The sequence below is a fragment of the Accipiter gentilis genome, chromosome 31 (assembly GCF_929443795.1).
Source record: "Accipiter gentilis chromosome 31, bAccGen1.1, whole genome shotgun sequence".
Taxonomy (NCBI): Eukaryota; Metazoa; Chordata; class Aves; order Accipitriformes; family Accipitridae; genus Astur; species Astur gentilis.
In genome coordinates, this window is record NC_064910.1 from 595,253 (window position 1) to 617,907 (window position 22,655).

The 22,655-nt window shown below is 40.1% G+C and overlaps 1 protein-coding gene across 5 annotated transcripts in view; it reads left to right on the forward strand.

The window, feature by feature from the left end:
- Window positions 1–22,655, forward strand: part of MYO16 (myosin XVI) — a 385,302-nt gene that overhangs the window by 343,011 nt on the left and 19,636 nt on the right. For 4 of the 5 annotated variants that reach the window (XM_049834474.1, XM_049834472.1, XM_049834470.1 and 1 more), the window contains exon 33: window positions 19,281–19,439. The exons of the other annotated variant lie outside the window; for it this stretch is intronic. In XM_049834474.1, coding sequence (XP_049690431.1) covers window positions 19,281–19,439 — 159 coding nt within the window. The remainder of the gene's footprint in view (window positions 1–19,280; window positions 19,440–22,655) is intronic. 5 annotated transcript variants of the gene reach the window in all.

Here is a 22,655-nt window from a genome sequence, read left to right on the forward strand (position 1 = left end):
CTTTCCTTTAAGATTTCATTATATCATTTCCATGAAATTCTGGATTTGGTGATACAGCCAGTATTATTCTCCTAAATAAAGCTGAGACGGCAAGTCGTGCAGCAAACTGTATTTGCTTCCCTTTTCTATCCTTTTATTTCTACCTTTCCTGTCATTTACATACACTTAACTTACATACCCAGCGATTACTTCATATTCTGGCTTTCTTGCATCTGGAGAACATCTTTTGTATCTGGTGCAAAAGGCAACTATAAAAAGAAACAATGCTTGCCATTTTGCTAAAGGTTTTTGAGACCACAGTCCTCAGACATTACCACTTAATTATTTGCCTTGTCAGGGTAATAAAGGGTTTAATGTTGTTAGTGGAACAAATCTATGGATCTCATGAATACTGAAAATTCATCCTGATGTTAACAGATTCAATAGGCTGCTTTGTAAGGGTGAGATGCTTCTGACCTAACTTTGTCCATCTAAAAGCTTGATATGTAGGCATCAAATCTTTAGGCTTTGAAGAGACAGTAATTTTGAGAGTTTAATTCCTCCCATATATCTTTCTCCATTGGGTATGAGGAAAGCCTAGATGATTAAACTAGTAGAGTTGTAATTTCGGACTGATTAAAGTTGAAGTAAGTCCCGGTTCCGCGTATCAATTACAACACTGACTCTATAGTATTCACATTACTTTTCTGATTAAAAAAAAAAGTTGCCTATTCAAAATAGTCAGTGGACTGTATACAGAAACTTCTATCCCTAGTAGCATCTCCCAAACACAAAATTTTGGGAATTTAAAATTTAGAGTAAGAAAACCTCTGGACTGTTTTCTCTGTTTCTTCACTTCTGTCTGTCCAAACAGCTTGTCTTAAACAAGAGCTCTGTGCAGCGTAGTCAAAAATGGGCAATATAGAATCATAGAATCGTTTAGGTTGGAAAAGACCTTTAAGATGATCAAGTCCAACCGTAAACCTAGTACTGCCAAGTCCACCACTAAACCATGTCCCTAAGCACCATATCTACACATCTTTTAAATACCTCCAGGGATGGTGACTCCACCACTTCCCTGGGCAGCCTGTTCCTATGCTTGACAACCCTTTTGGTGAAGAACTTTTTCCTAATATCCAATCTAAACCTCCCCTGGTGCAACTTGAGGCCATTTCCTCTTGTCCTATCACTTGTTATTTGGGAGAAGAGACCGACCCCCACCTCGCTACAACCTCCTTTCAGGTAGTTGCAGAGAGCAGTAAGGTCTCTCCTCAGCCTCCTTTTCTCCAGGCTAAATAACCCCAGTTCCCTCAGCCGCTGCTTGTAAGACTTGCTCTCTAGACCCTTCACCAGCTCTGTTGCTCTTCTCTGGACACGCTCCAGCACCTCAGTGTCTTTCCTGTAGTGAGGGGCCCAAAATTGAAGACAGTATTTGAGGTGCGGCCTCACCAGTGCTGAGTACAGGGGGACGATGCTTCCCTGCTCCTGCTGGCCACACGATTTCTGACACAAGCCAGGATGCCGTTGGCCTTCTTGGCCACCTGGGCACACTGCCAGCTCATATTCAGCCGGCTGTTGACCAACACCCCCAGGTCCTTTTCTGCCGGGCAGCTTTCCAGCCCCTCTTCCCCGGGCCTGCAGCGTTGCCTGGGGTTGTTGTGACCCAAGTGCAGGACCTGGCACTGAGCCTTGTTGAACCTCATACAATTGGCCTCAGCCCATCGATCCAGCCTGTCCAGATCTCTCTGTAGAGCCTTCCTACCCTCCAGCAGATCAACACTCCTGCCCAACTTGGTGTTGCCTGCAAACTTACTGAGGGTGTGCTTGATCCCCTCATCCAGACCATTGATAAAGATATTAAACAGAACAGGGCCCAACACCGAGCCCTGGGGAACACCACTTGTGACTGGCTGCCAACTGGATTTAACTCCACTCTCCACCACTCTTTGGGGCCAGCCAGCCAGCCAGCCAGTTTTTTCCCCAGCGAAGAGTGCACCTGTCCAAGCCATGAGAAACCAGTTTCTCCAGGAGAATGCTGTGGGAAACAGTGTCAGGCTTTACCAAACTCCAGGTAAACAACATCCACAGCATTTCCCTTGTCTACTAAGCGGGTCACCTCATAGAACGAGATCAGGTTAGTCAAGCAGGACCTGCCTTTCATAAACCCATGCTGAGTGGGCCTGATAACCTGGGTGTCCTGTACGTGCCACATGATGGCACTCAAGATGATCTGCTCCATAATCTTCCCCGGCACTGAGGTCAGGCTGACAGGCCTGTAGTTCCCCAGATCCTCCATCCAACCCTTCTTATAGATGGGTGTCACATTTGCTAATGTCCAGTCAACTGGGACCTCCTCGGTTAGCCAGGACTGCTGATAAGTGATGGAAAGTGGCTCGGTGAGCACTTCCACCAGCTCCCTCAGTACCCTTTGGTGGATCCCATCCAGCCCATAGACCTGTGCATGTCTAAGTGGTGTGGCAGGTCGGTAACCATTTCGCCTTGGATTATGTGATCTTCATTCTGCTCCTCATCCCTGTCTTCCAGTTCAGGGGGCTGGGTACCTTGAGAACAACTGGTCATACTATTAAAGACTGAGGCAAAGAAGGCATTAAGTACCTCAGCCTTTTCCTCATCCTTTGTCATTGCTTCCCCCCTGCCTCCAATAAAGGATAACGTTTCTCCTTAGCCCTCCTTTTGTTGTTAATGTATTTATAGAGACGTTTCCTTATTCTCTTCTACAGCAGTAGCCAGATTAACTTCTAGTTGGGCTTTGGCCCTTTGGCCCTTCTGATTTTCTCCCTGCATAACCTCACAACGTCCTTGTAGTCCTCCTGAGTTGCCTGCTCCTTCTTCTAAAGGTCATAAACTCTCTTTTTTTCCCTGAGTTCAAGCCAAAGCTCTCTGTTTAGCCAGGCCGGTCTTCTCCCCTGCCAGCTTGTCTTTCAGCACGTGGGGACGGCCTGCTCCTACACCTTTAAGATGTCCTTCTTGAAGAATGTCCAGCCTTCCTGGAGTCCTTTGCCCTTCAGGACCGCCTCCCAAGGGACACTGTCAACGTGTCAGGCTCCTAAACAGGCCAAAGTCTGTCCTCCGAAGTCCAAGGTGGCAGCTCTGCGGACACCCCTCCTTACTTCTCCAAGAATCTAAAACTCTATCACTTCGTGATCGCTGTGCCCAAGATGGCCTCCAGCCATCACATCACCCACAAGTCTTTCTCTGTTCACAAACCACAGGTCCAGCGGGGAGCCTTCCCTAGTTGGCTGGCTCCCCAGCTGTGTCAGGAAGTTGTCTCCCACATTCTCCAGGAACCTCTGAGAGAGTTTCCTCTCTGGTGTATTGTGTTTCCAGTAGACGTCTGGTAAGTTGAAGTCCCCCCACGAGAACAAGGGCTAGTGATCATGGGACTTCTCCCAGCTGCTTACAGAATACTTCATCTGTCTCTTCTTCCTGGTTGGGTGGTCTGTAACAGACGCTTGCCATGCTATCTGCCTTGTTGGCCTTTCCCTTGATTCTTACCCATCAACAATTTCACCACAATTTTCAAGGTCTAGACAGTCAAAACGCCTCCTAACATACAGGGCTACCCCACTGCTTCTCCTTCGTTGCCTGTCCTTTCTGAAGAGTTTATAGCCATCCATTGCAACACTCCAGTTGTGTGAGTCATCCCACTATGTTTCCATGATTGGAACTGTATCATAGTTTTCCAGCTGCACAATGGCTTCCAGCTCCTCCTGTCTGTTGCCCATGGTGCGTACATTGGAGTAGATGGACTTCACCTGAGCTATTGATCCTGCCACCTTTTCGGTGGGAGAAGCCCAATTCCTATTTTTGAAATATAAAACAAAACCGGAGAGTGGGATAGATTATCTTCTTATTCATTGTCCATTTTCTTAAATATGTACTGCTCCACTGATTTTAGTATCCTGATTTACTCAGCCATAAGGTAACAGAAGCAACTGTTCGTGCTTACTCTGGATATGAGTATGTCTGTCTGTGTGCCATCCTGTCTCTCTGTCGTGAAGAACCTTGGCCGCCTTCAGCCAAAACCCCTTTCAACCAAATACAACAAGGAGATAAAGGTCTCGCAACTAATTGAGTTTTTACAGGTTTCATGAAAGTTAGTGGCTAGGTGGAGACAAGATACTTATATTGGCAGTTCCTACCAGCTATCAGGGAAACCGTGGTAGACAGTACCCTTGTGAGTCCTCCAGACCTTGAAAAAGCTTTAGCTGGACTTGGGTGTTCTACATGCCGAATTCAATCGGCCATGAGCTATGAACTGAGACTTCCATCAGTTCTCAACCTCAAGAGAATGGTTTTGCTTGCTTTGGCAAAATTACTTGATAGCATTCAATGCCTATAAACAGATGTAGAATGTTTTTTGGGGGTTTTGTGTTTTTTTTTAAGTTGGGGGTCTTGTTTTATTATGTAGATAATACATTTTTATCCACTGGGAAGTAACTATTAAAGTCAGCTCTTCGGTTGTATCTTCTCAAGGCTCTCTCAATGTACCTGGTGAGGAAGTGTGGTAAGCCTACTCCAACCAAGTCACAAAACTGACCTTTACCTTAAAAAAAAATGTTGCTTTGGGATGGAGGATTTTTGCAAATGCACTTTTCAACTAAATGTGACCAAGATAAGAGTTCAGCTTGTGTCTCCTGTGGGTTGAAGCTAGTGCATTGACAGAGGCTACCATAAAAAAACCTCTAAATTTACCTTTCACATGGAAAATACGGTAACTCTAAATATTTCATCAAGGCAGCACTAAGTATGAAAGATCAAAGTTCAAGAAAGATGTATGATAAAAAACCTGAATCAATATTTTATGAGCTAGGAAGCTACTGTATACTAAGTGCAGTTACATATGAATAGTTCAGTGATGAGCAGATGGATTGAAAGTAACAAAGAAATACAGGTGAATTTATGTGCGTGTTTTTACAATTTGCCTTTTTTTTCATGTACTTCACGTGTTCAGTTAATTTCCAGGGTAACAGCTGGAAAAAAAGTATTTTTTATTTAATCTCTGACGCAAAGTAATAAGATAGCAATCAGCAGAGTGGACTCTGTTACGTAAAACTAGTTGTCGTCCGTATCTTACCTTCTGATTTTTTATCACCTATTGCCTAAGGCATATTAAGTTCCTGGAAGACTCCTCCCTTTCTTCTTTTTGTCATTTGTAATATTTTATTTATAGGAGATAAATTAATTTTAATAGAAATTAATCAAAATTGAAGACATGGCCTAGAGCAGCACTCTGTAATGTGCAATATCCTTTATTTCCATAAGTTATAACCTACCAACAACCTGAACTGAAAACAGAAAGTAAAATAGTGGGCCGTGTTGAAGTCGAGGAGAGTTACCTATGGGAATCAATAAGTTTCTGTTTGGGATCATCAGCCTTGGAGATAAAAGTCTCCTTTCCAATAAAAGTGCAATACAGACAGATCCCCCAACATGCCTTCCTCTTGCCTGGAGGAGTAGTTTCAAGGCCTGATGTCCTGTTGACTCCTGACCTTGCTGTGGGAAATGATCATCCAGAATTACAATAGGACAGACTTGTGGTTTTCTGATGGGCTGCAGACTTAACTGTGAACTGAACTGAGAGCATTCTTTTACAAAAGCAGCAAAAAATAATCAGTTGGCAACAACTTTAACTGGTGGCCTAGCCTGGCCATTTTTTTTATACAACAGTAGCATCTACTGGTTCAAGCAATGATCAGGATCATATAGTATGCAATTTCTTGCAAAATACTTCATGTGTAATAAGAGAAGTTTTCTGCTCTGCAGAGCTTACAGTTTAAATAAGCGAAACTGTAACAGGTGGGAGCCAAGATAAAGTGATTTCTCCAAGGTTGAAAAGATTTGTCATTGAAGCTACAGCTGTATTGTTAGGCAGGGATTTCCTTTTACTCCATGTAAAATGAGACTTGAGTGCAGATAAGTGATAATATATACACACATATTTTTTCTATTATCCCTGATTTCTAGAAGGAGAAATTTTAGTTTGCAAGACAGAAAGTGAATGGTCGTGTGCAGAGCCCTTGCTCAGATACTACTATGCAGGACCTTAGATTTGAAACTGGACTTCATGAAACCCAATTCAATGCCTTAATCACAAAAACACACTCTCTAGCAGAATCTACAAATATTTTTACCTATTCAACATATAAGACATTCCTTATATAAAGAAGAGACAATTACATGTATAAGTATATCACAAGAAATACTTGTGGAGCAAGGACAGAAATTTTTTTTCCTCAACATGGATGAATGATACTCATATTGCTAGGTCATAGTGTTATTTCTCTTGATTGGTACAGTTGATATTAAAATTATTCCATACAAAGGAGAATTGTTTCAGCTTCAGAACAAAAGATGGAATAATTCCCAGCCCATCATCCATGCTCAGATTGGCAGAGTGAGTATTCATGTGGACCCTAAAGGGAAAGGAGCGCAAAGGAAATATGATTTTCCTTCAACCTGGATGAATTTTCTTACCATCAGGCTATTGAGATAAAGACATAATGTCTTTCCTTCCTGCTTATTGAGAAGAGATTGGTATGGATGCTTGACAACTTCTGTGTCTGAGCAAAAGAAAACGTGCAAGCTTACAACTCCAGATTTAGGTGCCTAAGACATAAAATTAGGAAGACCTTTTCTTTATGTAGGTCACCAATATGTAGGCTTCCAAATTTTGTGAATTATTATGTTTCAATGCAAGTAGATCTGTCTATACAAGTCTATACATGCTTCAGTGACCTATTCCTTTCCAAAACAGTTTAGTAACTTACATAGTAACAACAGAAAAGGCATGCAAATGTTAGATGGTTAACAAAATATTGATACTATTCAAATGTTTGCCCAATATCTTTGGCATCCATTAACTGTATGAATCCCTTCGTTACCTGCTTCCTAGGTGAGGTATTTCCAAGGCAAGTAGCTTCACATATCAGTGAATTATTCCACAGTCTCCAGTTTAAGCACTGGAAATCACAGGAAGATAGTTACAACTAATACAGATATGGCAAGTAATAGAGATATTTAGATGTACCTAGTTGGGACTAAAGCTTGCCAAATACTCTTTATTGAAATTGGCTCAAACTTGGAAAATAAAAGGATTTAATGTGTATATATGGGGAGTACTGTCCTGTCAAAGGCAGGTATCCCTTCGATAGCTAGTAAATAATTTCCCTCTATCAGCAGATTAGAACAAGCTATTGTGCAGCTAACATCTCAACAGTGGATTGCAAATTAAATCCCCACTGGGGTTTCTGAGATGGAATCCCAGTCCCTTATCCTCTAAGCCACTCAGCTTTTCCTCTTAAGCAACTTAATAAAGATAATATTCATATCTGCATCTCATTATTCTTACATTGTATTCATACAATGTAACAGTTTTACTTTGTGGCAAAAGCTAACAAATTATAAAACATGAGTAATACAGAAAGCTGTGTTTTCAACTTTTATCTTTTACCTGTGAATGCTGGAGGAGTGATTACATGAGGCGTTGGACTTCTATAACATCTTCCAAGTAAAATTCTCGAACCATTAAAACTTTAATGAATTAAGCTTCACAACACTTCTCAGAGATTAATATCTGTTTATATAATTGCCTTAATTAGCAGGGAGTGAGGGTGACTTTCTGTGACTAATTTTCAGATTAGATACCTAAACACAGGAGAGTCATCATTCTGATTCACTATGGACTACTTGCAGCTCTCAGTCTGAATCTCTTGCAGTAGGTACAGAAAAGTGGGAGGAAGCCAAAGCACTGCTAGTAAGAATTCAATGTGTGTCATAAAAAAAGACCCATACTTGGCTAGCCGTAGATGTGCTATGCAGAAAATTACAAAGGAGGAGACAGAACTGCTGGCAATACAGTCGCCATCCAGCCCATGCTGGGTAATTTTTCTGAGGAAATAATTGTAGTTTGCATTACTTCAGCAGAAAAGGGGGTTAGAAAGGTCTAGAGAAAGTACCCTCCATTCCTGTTTGCAGAATATCTATGAACTTTTTTACAGCCTGAAAGATACCACCTTAACCTGCAGTCTTCCCTTCATCTATAAGTCTGCCATTATCTGGATAATTTCTCACAAGAAAAGATCTGTTGTTTTAGGATAAATGCAATATACCAAGAATAATTTTCCATTTCAGAATCTCTGAAAACTAGTATATTTTACTGCTAAAGAGTTTTTTGGATTTCTGCTATGACTATTTTTTTTCACTGTAGCATTTCTCTTCCAGGTTGATTTCACTGTTTGCATGTAGAGCCTAAAATCATGTAATGTGTAATTTGCTTTGGTTTTCTGTTCTGACATGGAAAAGAGTCTTTGTGTGTGATTACCATAAACAATTTTAACCTGAAGATTCTTAGAAGAGCAAATCAAGTCTCATCTTCAGGTGAAAAAGTAATGGATATTGTCATGAACCTTTATTATATTTATTTTGCATTTTAAATGCTTGTATTGAAAATAGAATCAGATCCTTAGCACTCCTCCACACATTTCCAAGGCCTGTATCCAGTCAAATAGAGAGGTTGGAGGAGACTGTGCAGCCCCAGATTCACACAGGAAATATCACTGCATTTTTGACACAATCTTATACTGTAGGTATCTACAGCTGTCAGAAAAGGATCCTGGAGTAGACAGACCCTTGGTCTGACCCAGTACAGGTTCTCTCATGTTCATACCTAGTCACTGGTTAACAGGAATGAACTGAGGAGAAGTAATTGCACCAACTTTCCTGTTCTTTTTACACAGTCTATTTCTGAGAACTGCAGGCATTCCTTTTAAATTACTGATTTTTTTTGCTTTCTTTCTATTGGTTTGGATTTACTTTATGTCCCCTTTATCTTGTCTGATACTGGAGCCCAATAATCACACCATACTGGTTCAGCTTAGTGCATTTCAAGCCCATAGATTTTAATAATATCCCACCTTTAATAGTGACTGATCATTCAGGTAGACATTTACAGGATTATTATTTTCATAACAATGTCTTTTCTTCACCATCTGCTGCAGTATCATTATTCCAAATTCAGCAATGGTTTGGGAAGTTGTCTCATTACTAACAGTGTTGTAGGCTTCTTTAAATAGTAAACAGTCTTCAGTATTTTTTATTTGTGATCCAAGATGCAGAACCACAAAGGACCTTGTTTCGGAACCACTACATCACTAATTGAAAACCAAAGATACGCTAATGTGAGAAATTAGCCATATCTCAGAGAACAAGGAAATTTAATTGTAGCACACTTCCATTTCTGATACCAACCAAGAATATGGCTATTTGGCAGTAAATGTCATATCACTTGATTTTACAGGACTACAGGCATTTGGGACGTAGTGGAGAATGAAATTTGAACACTTATTGTAGTGAAAGTCTGTAATTAATTTCTCAACTCGAGTGAGAAATCTGTTCAGATGCTTTTAACTTATTTAGGTCCATCTCAGCATTAAATCATCTTTTGCATAGAGCCTCAGTAGAGAACAATAATTCCATTTCACAGAAAATGTCAAGATTGTGACATTTATTTTTGTTTTGCCCTGGAATGAAAATCAAGCATTCTGAATTTCTGTGCCGAAATAAATACTCTTTCATGTCCAGTCTTTCAAAAATGTTTGGAAAGTATTGAAATGCTTTGCCTCAAACATAGTAAAATTTTTCTTACTGGAAGTGTTAACAATTAAATGTGTTGACTTTTTATTTTTGGACCTAGATAAGTTCAAGAGTGGCCATTTCAACATCGATCAGGTTTTCATTTAGCAGTATGTCTACACAGCAACCAAAGATGTGTTGTAAAGAAACCGAGCTACTTCTAAACTTACTGGCTCAGGTATCCAAGAGCAATGCAGTTGTGACTGCGCAAACTCCAGCCCCTCAGTGATGACCCAAAGTTCTTGACAGGACTTGTGCAGCTTACCATGAAACTCTATAGACCCACGTGTGTGGATTGTGTTCCAGTTCCAGCATCAGCATTTTGCAGGTCTGGATGGAGAAGCAAGAGAAAACTATTGGAAAGAGACTGGGAAAAAGGCTTGGTCATAAACGTGACCCTCATGCTCTGTCCACACAGCTGCACTCTGCTGTTGAGAGGGTAGGAGAGTGTTTGGAAGTGGAGCACTGGAAGTAGGAGTGGCAGCTGGGGCATCCATCTTCTCCCTGGGCCCACTAATGAGTGGGAAAATAAAGAAGCCTTCAAGTTCAGTGCTCTTTTGGCCAGAGTTTTCACTCTGTTTTAAAATGAAAAACATGAACATGGATTTTATCCTGTGTGGGGTGCAATTTTTAAAAGAAAAAACATGTGAAAAAATTAGACCTGAAGTTCCACATTTCATTATTTATTTTAGCTCTTTCCTTAAGGACTGGTTGCAGTATGATGCTGACACGCTAGTAGCACATAGTGATAGTTTTTAGCCACAGGCTGGCTATATTTTTGCACAGTATGGATGCTTATCACACTGCATCTGTGATAGCTATATGTTTTTGCTTTGAGGTTCATGGAGGTGTCATTGACCATCACTGTATCCCTTCAAAATGAACTTAAAAACAAGCTAAAGGAATCTCTCAATGAATTTTTTTTTTTTAGAAGCTCACTTCAGAAGCAAATTGGGAGTGGTGTCTGAGAGGTTTTCCAGAATAGCTGTCTCTGTTCGGTGGGCAGGATTGCAGGACAGGTGATCCAAAAATACTCCTTGGATTGTCCCTCAGGATCTACTCAATTTATCTGCCTAACACAGTCATATACACTAAGACTTCTGCATTGGAGTTGATGCCAGAAGTGGTGTGAGAGAGATTCTGAAAAATCTCTGTAGAAGTATTCTGTGGGAGAAGTAAATAGAACTGATGTGACGCTGTTGGCAGTGGCAAATCCCTGTCTGTTTGTTTGTTTAGGGTTTTTTGTTTGTTTATTTTTACAATACTTGCAACTGTGTTTGAGGGGGAGGAAGGTTGAGACAGTGTCTCATCACATAATTCCTTCCAATAGCAGCTAAAGCCCAGAAGTAATGGCTGTTTTGTTACTGAGATACCACACACAAACCTCAACAAACTTAAATGTCTGCCTTCAAAAAGAACTGCTGCATTGACATTGGTTAGAAGAAAACAGTTTAAAAAAGGGAAGCTGTGTTCTTAACCAAATTGCCGCCTCCTTTTCCAGCACACCAGCAGTTCTTTAACTACACAAACACAAGAAATAGACTCTTTGGTCAGCCAATCAACACACCTAACAGTAAACAAAACTATTACAGAGTAAAATCAGCTACTTTTTTTTCCAGATTAGACTTGAAAAGGTGGGGAACATGGAGGGAAGAAATGCTTCTTCTAGGGCAGGAAATTGTCCCAGGCAGTGCTGCCCTCCTTCTTGCCCTCTGTGGTTAGTGAACCTCAGAAAGGCCTGCAGACATCAGTTCCTAGAGAAGATGGGGTGAACAAAATCCCCAGTCTCTGAAACATGCACTGGCTGGACTCTGGCACATTTGCTGCATTAAAATGGTGTTTCAAGTTCTTGCTCAGATACTATCAAGCGGGAGAGTTGGCAGCCTGTCCAGATATTCTTCATCCATTACCAGTATTTAAGAAGGCTCTTTTCTCCACTTCAGCAGCAGTATTCTTTGTCTTATGTTGGGAATGAGACTAATTAAAATAACCTGGAGTTCTCCAGACAGGGAAAGAAGGCACTTGCGTTCTCTATCTCCCTCACCAACTCTGAAAGTTTACCTGACCCAAAGATGTCCCTAGGATTAGTTCTGGGAAGAAGGGAAAGGTTTGTAGCTTGTGATGATTGTCACTGAAATGGATGTAAGATAACAGCACTATCTTCCCACCAGCACAAGTCCATTAGAGAAGAAAGCAGAAGAAACCTTTCTGTTCTAGGTGTATACTTCCCACAGCTGTGAAGTGATTTACAGAAAAGTGATTGAGCTGATGGTTTTTAAGAGCTCAGCCAGACCTAGGAGTTCCTGCAGTTGCTTCAGCAACTTCCTTCTCACTACCAGCCTTATCTTCTGAACTCTGTCTGATCGGTGTCACACTAACACAGTATTCTTCAGAGGAGCTCTTTACCTCCAGTAGAGTGAGTTTTGTTACTTGATGTTCTTCATGGCCTGCATCTCCTCTCTTTGCTTTCCAGTGTTGATACAGAGGTTCCACAAATGCAGCTTCTCAGAGCAAAGAAGGGGTCTGTTTCTATATTTACCTGCTCCATTGAAGAATGTGGCTTCTGGAGTGGCTTGTAACACCATCTGAGAGCTCCACTTACACAACTCAGAGAGAAAGGGTGCTGGAAGTGACAGTACAAATTCATTGCTGCCTATCCTAGGAGCATCATTGCAGGGGGAAATCCTAGACAATTGCTGCTGTAAGGGCAGGCTTTGTGAGGTGAAATAAATCAATGAATAGTGATTACCTCTGATGGCAGCAGCAGCCAGCAGCACAACTGTGAGGGTGAGACAGGCAATACATGCTAATAGGCTGGGGGAATCCTGTCTTGACAGTTTTCATCCTGCTCCATTTCTTTCAGCAAATAAGATGCATCTGTTTGCCTCCAGCTCTGGGCAAACAAAGTAATCAGTCATGCTACAGCAGGTCACAGTGTGACTTCATGTGGGTAAACTGAACTACTCTGAAGCAATATGCGTTTATCCAGCAAAAGGACACCCAAGACAACATGTGCTGAGGGTAGTTAGCAAATGCCACAGACAAGGAATGTCTCAACAGTAAGTCAGAGCAGAACAGGAAACGCTAAGTGCAATTGTCAAGGTGCAACGAAACACAGTGGTAAACACTCAAGCCAAAATAAAATGGCCTGTTATTTAAGCTTCCGCTCCCTTTCTTTCATCAAAAAATATCTGCATAATTTCTGCAGTCGCCATCTTTTTTTTTTTTTTTTTCCCTTCACTTCACAATGTCCACTTAACCACAGTAAATGTAACAAATATTCAGGGTTGGCCTCTAGGATTCAGTGTATTCCTGACTCTCCTAAGAAAGAGCGAGAGCATGGATCAGGAATCCCTTCTGTCTGCAACATCTTGTCTTCAATATGCTGCTTAATAGGATCCATCAGTTCTCTCTTATTCACAGGTATAATGACAAGCTGCTTCATTTGAAATTTCCATTGTTCTGGATGCCAGCCACAGGTTTCAGGGAAATCAAGCTATTTAGCTTTTAGATTCCTTGATAGGCCAGGTAAAAAGCTTCTACTCCTGTATTACATTAATTTATCTGCCAGAATGTATGTTTCCCAGATCTCATAGTTGCTAATGAAGTGTGAGTAGCTATGGATCTTGATAACTAAAACCTTATATTGATTATTGGTTACAGAAAGCCATGTTTTCCATGAATGAAGAAATAATGTTTGACATTATCCTGGGATTTATTAAAGATATTAAATGATAAGAAGGGGAGCTATTTCTCCCTTTTTTCATGTATTTCTTTCCATAATTATATGTGTTAGGTATTTTTGTAGGTTTTGTTCCTTTGTGGAAAAGCTTTTAAGCTTTTTCTATAACATTTGTCATTTCTGTCTTATGGGGCTGATGTTTTTGTTGACCAGGACAGAGACTGTTTCTACTTTAGGACCTAGATACGTCCTGCCTGGCTTGTGGCACAAATTCCTCAGCTAGGAACTCAGCCTTAGCTCCCTGTTTAATTAATGAAAAGGCATGTGTGCTTTGAAAGAAGGTCCGGGTACAAGTCAAATCACATTAAGAGGGGTGTATGACTTCTATTTACACTAGAGCAAAACTAGGGAGAACCTGCTCCCCCCGTACAGTCAGGATGCGACTTCTAAATGTGGCTTCAGCAGAAGCTGTACAACTCTTCTGTGCCCCACTAGCCCCATCTGGTTTGAGGTTGCTTTTCTTCTGCATTTTTCCTTCTTTTCCTGAGATGGACTTACCTTGACCACTCATTTCTGATTGTGATAACTAGTGCTGTCAAGGTGAAGGGCTATGTCTGTTTTAGTAAATGAGCCTGTGCCAGGGAATGTCCTGGATACGGCAGCTCAGTCCTCTGTGCAGTCAAAGTGCTAGAGCAGTCCCTGGCATCGTTTTGGACCTGGCAGGCTGGCTCCCTTCCAGACAGATCTGGGCATGGTTCAGGAAATGGCACAGGCCAGGGACTATTCCCAGTAGGCAACTTGGGTGCATCCTCTCTACTGTGGAGAGCAGGAAAGTGTAACAGCATAGACATGGGTCTCTAACCATTTGCCTTAGGGCCAGAGAATAGTTATGGTCACATTTGAGTTACCAGGACAGACAAAGCAAGAGGCCCTCCATATTTACTCTGTATTATGAATCCCTTGGTGCTTTGGAGGTGCTGCACAAAGCATCCAAGGCAAGCATGAATGATCCAAAACCCACTGAAAGCAGTGGATGCCTTCTGTTGTTATTAATGAGTTTTCAGTCAGACTGTAAATGAGCACTAAATGTTAAAAGGAGAAGTATTTGAAAAAAGAACATACGAGGACAGATATATGTTGTGGATACACATTTAAAGAAAGGAGAGGAAAACCAAGGACTTTGACAGAAAAGAAAAACACAACCCAGCCAGATGAGTTACTGCTGGGCTTTTAAAAACATACTATTTTTTTATGTCTTGCTGCACAAGAGTCTATGGTGATTCCACCTAAACGCTGATACCAGTCATCGATCTATACTTTGCTTTAGACTTTATTAAGTAGGCTAAATATATAATTTCCTTACAAAACTAATAGTTTCTCAAAATGTTTCAGTATTGCACTTTAATCTGTCATCTGAATAGAGCCTATACTGGCCCATTTTCTAATTTAGAGATAACAACATTAGTTCAGCCTAAATACTACTTATGAAATAACTATGATGTTTGGATCCTATATTTTATGTTTGGGAAAAAAGAGCTTTATAGTAGGGTATTTGGAAGTCATAGCTCAACTAAAAGAGTTTAAGTTCTTTTTTTGACAAAAAAGTTACATCATGTGGACTTCCAGTGCATTGGGTTTCTTTTAAGAGTGAAACAATGACTTAAAAAGGAAAATAAAAAGCAGTTATATTAAATGATTTCCATGATTGCTATACTCTGACTTTTCTTTCCCAAACAAGTGAAATTTCATTCCATCCTGTGCCTTATGACTTTGCTGTGAGTTTTAAAGTCCGTCTCTTCCAGGAACACTGAAGAGAAGAGGCAACTGTGGATTTTGTGAGCTGCCTCTTTTGCATACCTTTCCTCTTCCACTTTTTGAGTAATGTTGTTGATATAATTATGGGTTTATTGGAATACAGAGCTTGCTTTTAAGGAAATAATTGTTACACTTTGATTTGTCATACTCTGATTAAAAACACTGTACGCTTGATTGCTTCCAGCTATTAACTGTGCTGCAGTTGAGGGGCAAATTATGGCCCCAATCCAAACATCCGTACATCCTTGTAGTCCATACATCCTCATTAACTGCAAGATTAGTCAGAGCAGAATTTGACTGAGTCAGAGATACCTTTTTGGCAAAGTCAGTTTATTGAAATAATAATCCAAACACTGTTCACTGTTGCAAAGAATCTGTAGGTTTCACTTAAAGCTTTTTTTCCTTTTATAATCGTGAACTCCCACCATGGTCTTACAGCTGATACCTGTCTGTAGCTAGTCTCTCACAAGTAGGGATGGATGACTCTTCAAATAACATTTATTACTAGCTGGAAACTGTTAAGATGCTGTTACTTTAAAAAAAAAAAATAAAAATTGAAACCTGGTAAATAATCCATCTGTCTGGTGAGAACAGCAGAGCACAAGTCTGAACAAAAAGCTAACATTCAGTGGGCTGGTGAAGATGTTCAACTGTAGGAACCACAGTTTTTTCTTTTCCTCTCTCCTAAAGTATTTTTGATAGTTTCAGAAGTTGATAAGGAATGAGAAAGCAGTGCATACTTGTATCTGCAGGGTTTCCTGGCAGCAGGGAAAAGTTGACATTAATGTGGAGAAAAGTCCAAACTTCTATATTAGGTGAGAAAGCATGAGGGTGAAGTGAATTTCAGACCAATAGTTGACTGCCTGGGGAGCCGCTTTGGGGAAAGGGTGCTGGGGGCCCTGGGAGCCAGGCAGGAGGCGGCAGCAGAGACGGCCAGCGGCATCTGGGGCTGCATCAGCAGGAGCACAGCGAGGAGGTCGGGGCAGGGGTTGTCCCCTCTGCCCAGCACTTGTCGTTAGTACGTCTAACTTGTCGTTAGACCACGTCTGGGTACCGTGGCCGGTTCGGTGCCCCCCGGTGCAGAAAGACACCCATAACTTCCTTGGAGCAGGGGTGTGCGAGGGACCTCATGAGGTCCCTTCCAACATGAATTGCCCAGTGATCCTAGGTGAGTTTTGCAGCACTGGGACAGTACACTGGTTACACCTGACTAGAGCATCCTCTTGTTATCCTATTTCTAGAAAAGATTTTCTTCCAAAACTCACCTATTTGACACAAAGTGAAAAATAAAAGAACTGGACTTTTTTGCTAGGGCTACACTCTGGCTTCCCCAGGAGTCTTTTAGAAGTTACACAACATATGCAGTTACACTTTTTCCATAGACTCGCATGAATCTGCTCCCACAAGGAGCTGAAGATGCCTATATATAGGAAATTAGTACAAGTACCTTTATATAATCCAGAATATTTTGAAACAAAATACAGGCTTCTTTCCCACATTCAAGATTAATTAAATAAGACTCTATGAAGTATGTTTTCTCTATATAGTCTTCTATTTAGAAACTAAAGGTGTGCAGTTCTTACAGTGACTGAACAGAGCAAATGGGATAACACATCTCTTATCTAGATAGCTGTCCCAAAAGATATGCTGCATATCCATCCACTACTTGTTTCTGCCAATTTGAGATGACACTTTAGCTCAATAGTAGCTATCCACAATTCTTTGTAGTATTTCATCTTACAGATATAAAGAGAAAAGATGACCTTTTTTTTCCAAGAGCCCTTCATGAATGCCATGAAAAGATACCAATGTACCTATGAAACAAAAGGCCTCTGGAAATAGGAGTGCAAGAAAAAGTCTTTTGACTTGCACATTCTCAAATGAATTGCAGATGTCAGACAAATCAATAAATCTTTTGGATATCAAGAAAAATAAAGATCCCAGCTGATTCCCCTGAGACTCTTTATGTAAAAGGTGGTACAATAATTACGTAGGTGGATTATGATCTACAGGCAAGTGCACTGACTATTAACATCTAAAAGTGACATTTCCTTTTCAGATAAATTTAATATGAGCTGCAAAGATGCATTTTGCAGTCAACTTGCTTGTACAAAAGCTAAATCAGGCATGCTCTTATAATTGTATTGTATGCATTTTCCAGCTCAGACTCTGGCTCTGCTACCTCTCCCAAGTCAGTTACTGTGGGTAGAGCTGGCCTAATTTTTAAAATGCATAGCACATCTGCCTAAATACGCAGTTTATGAAACAGTGCCACTGAAACACTCCAGTCAGGTCTGTAAAAAAAAACAAAAAAAAAAAGATCGGCAATCAGGGCAAGAGAGGAAGCAAAAACAAAAAAAGTTGAAATGTTTTTATTCTGACAGCTTGGAAATGAACTTTTGTTAGAAGAGGAAATGTTAAGAAAGATTCAGAGTTAGATAACTGAAAGCTAAACAAAAAACCAAGAAGGCCCTGTTCAATGAAATGAAACGTTTCAAGTTAAGCAGATGGTTATATAGTTTTTATTTCATTAATTATTTTTTTAAATGTTGGTACTTCATAAACCAGGTGGGTTTTTTCAGTTCAGGCATAAAAATGAAAAATTAACCATGCAGTCAGCATTAAGTTTGAAAATCTGCAGGCAAAGTACCTGTTACCTGGTGAAAAAATGTCTTTCCTGTCCCCTTGAAAAATGTTCATGTGCTCAAGACTTATAAGAATATATTTTATGTTTGGGAGAGCTGAGGATGTCATTGGATGAATGCCGTAATGTTGGTTTTAATAGCTAGTCTTTTGACCTCCGTTGGTTCTTGCCGTCATTATGACAAAGCTTAGGCACAACCAAAATAAAGGAATAGCTCTTTGAGAGCTGTCATAGAAGAAAATTTCCATTTTAGAGTGCTAAATGAGGGCCTCTGCACCCGGGTCAGCCGTAATATGTCAGCCCTGTAGCTAAGGCCAGCTCTCAGCAGGGGGTGGAAGGAGGAAAACTGAAACGGAGTTAAACAGAGAGAGAACTGAATTCATCTTTGTATTCCATGAAACAAACCTGATCCTGGCAAGGGAAGAGTATGTTCACCAAAAAATGAAGAGAAATACAGAGAAGAGAGAGAAATCCTTCAAAAAATGCATAGCCTTGCCAGCGCAGCATCTCATGCAGCCTTATCAGCCCTGCTACACAGCGGTGGAGTGGAGATAGCCAGGGACACCCGAACTGCAGTGGGGGTCCCTCCTACCATCCCCACCCGTTCATGGTCTTATCTCCTGGCTCCGAACCTGCCTCTGGCCCCTGAGCTCTAGTGGGGAGCACCACTCAGGCACAGCTGATGGCTGAGCCCTGTTTCTTGTGGTGCCCTGGGCTGACAAAGCCAGGCCAGCTGAGCCAGCTCCGGGCACTTTGCTGTGAGCTGTTCTGCTTCATGCGGATGTGCCATCGGTCAGAAGGGGAAGAAGAGTTTTGCCTTTCTCTCTGAAGAAATGCCTGTGCATTGTATATTGCTTGGGAACTCCTTCAGGATCAAATCTCCTCTTGATGCCTTGAAGAAATTTTACTAAAAGGCTATATGACATGAAAACCTGGAACTTTATAAGAAAATGACAATTGATGGCTGCAGAGCCCCGAGGCAGGGTAAATAATGCCCACGGGGAGGCTCTGCTGGGAGGAATCTTGCTACATAGGGTTTCATATCAAAAGCCATTTCATTTCTTGTGGGAGGAGATAAGAGAAAAACATAAAGCCGTGTTATAGCTGTTGCTAGTATCACCTAATGCAATGGTGAAAGGCATTGCAGTGATGACAGCAATGCATGAACTCGTGAAATAGAGTAGACTCTAAAATAGGGGCAATACAAACATTTGTTGAGTTTTATCAGCTGATATTTGTGTGAAAATAAACAGTACAAATTTTGTTAATGCCTTTCATTTCCATAAACTCTAAATGGCTTCAAGTGGAACACTAGCAAAAAAAAGAAAAACCCTGAAAAAATCACTGACTTAAACCTTCCACATTTATCACTGCACTCATGAATTTAGTGATTAATTAAACTAATTTGATAAAGTAGTTTGTTTTCTGTGTGTTAATTTTTTCTACTTAGATGTGAAAGCCACTAGTTAATAGGAAGCTGACAAGCTTTTTCTCTGTTTGTGTCAGGTGCTGAAACTAATCTGAACTTGAGGAGCAGGGAGGATCCAAACACATTAGATATTGGATCAGAAACCCAGGATAAAAATGCAAATAACCATGGAACTCAGTCATCTAATCCACTGTCCAGTTCTGTGATGGCTGAAAATGGAAATTCAGTATCAAATGGTAAGCAGTTTCTAATCCCAAAGCCCTTCTAACATAAAATTGCTGAAGTGTTTCGTTGAATGTACTGCTTAAGATCTGGTCGAGCTGGAATCTTCTGAGTTGCGAAATATCCGTGTTTCTGGAACTGGCTTAACTTTGTATGTGTGAACTGATAAGCCCCTTTCCGATAAAAGCTGAATGTGAAGAAAATAAAACAGCCTATGTTGAGGAATTTGTAATTAGCTCAGCTTCGAGTCTGTAAGCAGCCCAAGGCATGGAGGACTGAGATTTGAGATTTCTGATCCTATAATCAATACAAATGGGATAGAGAATGGAGAATCAGGATCTCCCTTTGCTACAGATGCCTTACTAGTGAATGACAAATTGTTTATCATTGCAACAAGATGATCAAAATGGTGAAAGAGCAATGACAGAAAGAATGAAATCTTTCAAGGTCCTAAAAGAATAAATCTTAAGGATATAACACCTGTATTACATGAAATAGCACGATACAAATAGACAAGTATGAATAGACACAAGACAAATAGAAAGTATTTATTTCAGTGAAATGTGGAGAAGCAGATGTCTAAACACTTGCATGGCACTGCATACAATTATCTTCATACTGAAAACTTAAGTCTAAGTATGGGTTGTGTAAGCAGAACAGTTGTAGAGCCTTTACTGTTAAGGGTAGAACTACACATAATGTAGTTGGTAGTTAGAGAGCTATACTGGAAAACTCAAAGGGAAAAAATACTAGGTCAAGTGAAATAACTGCATTTTGTTTTCCAGATATGCTATCCTTTAAAAAAAAAAAAACAAAACAACAAAAAACCAGGCTAGAGCTGCTTAATAGGCAGTGTTTTGAAATGAAAAATTATCAAAAAAATTATCAAAATTGAATACTTCAAATACTTCCTTTCTTTTCAAGAAAACCTATTCTCCAAATTCTGCAGTGCTTGGCCAAAATAATTCTTCCTGTTCTCTCTGATAATCAAAGCAGAAAGCTCATCCAATCTGAGAAGTTACATGAGTGTAAGGGTGCATTCGTTCCTGTGTGGGACCAGGAACACACTGTGACAGAAGAAAAAGGCATCTTTGTCGATTGTAACCATGTCCCCATTTGTATCAATATAATAATTTGGGGAGGAGGGGAGCATATTTTCAGTACATATAACAGTCAGACTCTTAAATTAACACAAAAACTGTGGGTAGGCCAAGTCTTTGATTCCTTTCTATGTAGGATTTTAACCATATATTCTGATGTCCTAATGGGACCTGTGGGAGATCAGCTTTTTATAAGAGCAACCATTTTATCCGCAAACCCCTTAACTTGGAGTGTAATCACAAGAGCTGTGTTTCTTTCAGCTTAGAAATGAAATGATGCTTTAAGTTTCTTATTTGTGATGATTATAGTTCAGTAAGGAAATGATCTCAGTTACTGAAATAAATAGTCATTGCTTGAATAAAAGGCCAACTAATACATGAGAGGTGCTTATAATTGTGTGAAGTTTTAATCAGTCTGTTTGCTATCACTAGTAGCCAGGGCTGTTCATATTGATAATATACAGTATCAACTATGCATAAACTAATTCTTTTCAAACTATTTGTAAATCGAAAGTGTAATCATAAATGTGTAATGTCATGCAATGGAATTTTCCAGTAAGATATTTTTTCCATTGCAAAACACTGATTCATCAGACCCAAACTTTTCATGGAAGGTTCCCAATTTTGATGCAGCTTTGATAAGGAATTGTTTTGGTATTCACTGTATACTATGAGTAGAAAAAAACTCCCTTTAGGTCTGGCAGTTTCCCACTGGGTAAGGAATTAACATTATTTGTGGTATTTCAAGGTTCAAGTCTATGTTTTGCCTATCAGACTGTTGTAGAAATGATGCAAGCTTTGATTTTATACTGATGCAGAGCAAAATCAGGTTATGAATTTTGTGATACAGAATGCTGGTTTTCCAGCCACGCTTAATAATAATTGAAAGAGTTTACAAGATGGAAAGCTCTGGTGTACTTTGATTACATGAATTCAAAACCAGTTTGCCAGTTTGCTTAGGAAAAATATCCTTCCAAGATTAAACCTTAACATCTTCATAGTTTCGCAATCTGTGTCTTGTTGGATATATCTAGGCAATACTGGTATTTGAGAATGTGCCGTGAGATGTTTCCATGTAAAATACTTTTTCATTTCTTTGTTACTGTACACCAAACTCCTCTAGCTTTGAGGAAAATAAAACCTGAAATGCATTATTAAATAGTTGATACTGAGATTACAAAACTCCTGAATATGGAGTAATCTGCTTCCCACTGTTACACAGTGCAACTATATAATCTACTTTCCACTGATAGAGCTAGAGTCATACATTGCTCATATGAGTTAATGCAGAAAGCAGTTTCTTAAATAAGACTAGTCTTTTGCTGTCGTGAATGAAGTGTCAGCACCACTCCTCTGAAGCATCATGAAAATTAAAGTCACTATGGTTGTAAGAATAATCATTTTGACAAAGATGTTGATGTTGATGAATTCTGTAGAAAACCATTACTAAGCAGCTAAAAAGCTGGCTGGCTCAGCTTCCATGCAGATTAAAGCTGTGCTGCTTTCGGAAGCTGAGTTTAATTTCTCGCACTGCTGTTAGTTCAGAATTTTAATAGAAGTTGCTTTTTCATTTTATATAATGTAATCCTCCTCTTCCTTAGTTTATCTTTAATATTAGGAGTAACACCTTTCTACAGCTCTGTGCTATCAAACTGTGACTTCTGCCACAAATCTTCCACATCCCCCAGAGTTTTTAGTCTGAAAGAGCTCTTTTGCTATTTCTTGTCCAAACACAAAGAGTAATCAGAAAGCCTATAATAACCTTTTATGTTACAATGCTGAAAGTTGTGATCCTAAATCACCCAAAACAACACATCCTCTGGTGGGAGACACTCAAACACTGCAGGTAAAAGTTTGTCATTTCCAACTAGTACCTAATAGGATATAGAGGAGTGTTTAATCATTAAGTGAAATGTTTAAATACAACAACTGTAATAAGTGACTGAGGTGACCTAACCTTTGATTAGTGAAAGGGAAAAATTCCCCAGATATCTGACCGTTCTTAGCCCCAGTGGAGTGTGTTATAGAGGTACTTACTCTATGTAGCCCAAGTGAAAATTAAGTAGATATTGTATAGATAAGACAGCCCTGTTGGACCGATGTAGCATTGTGCTGCCGTTGTGCCTAATG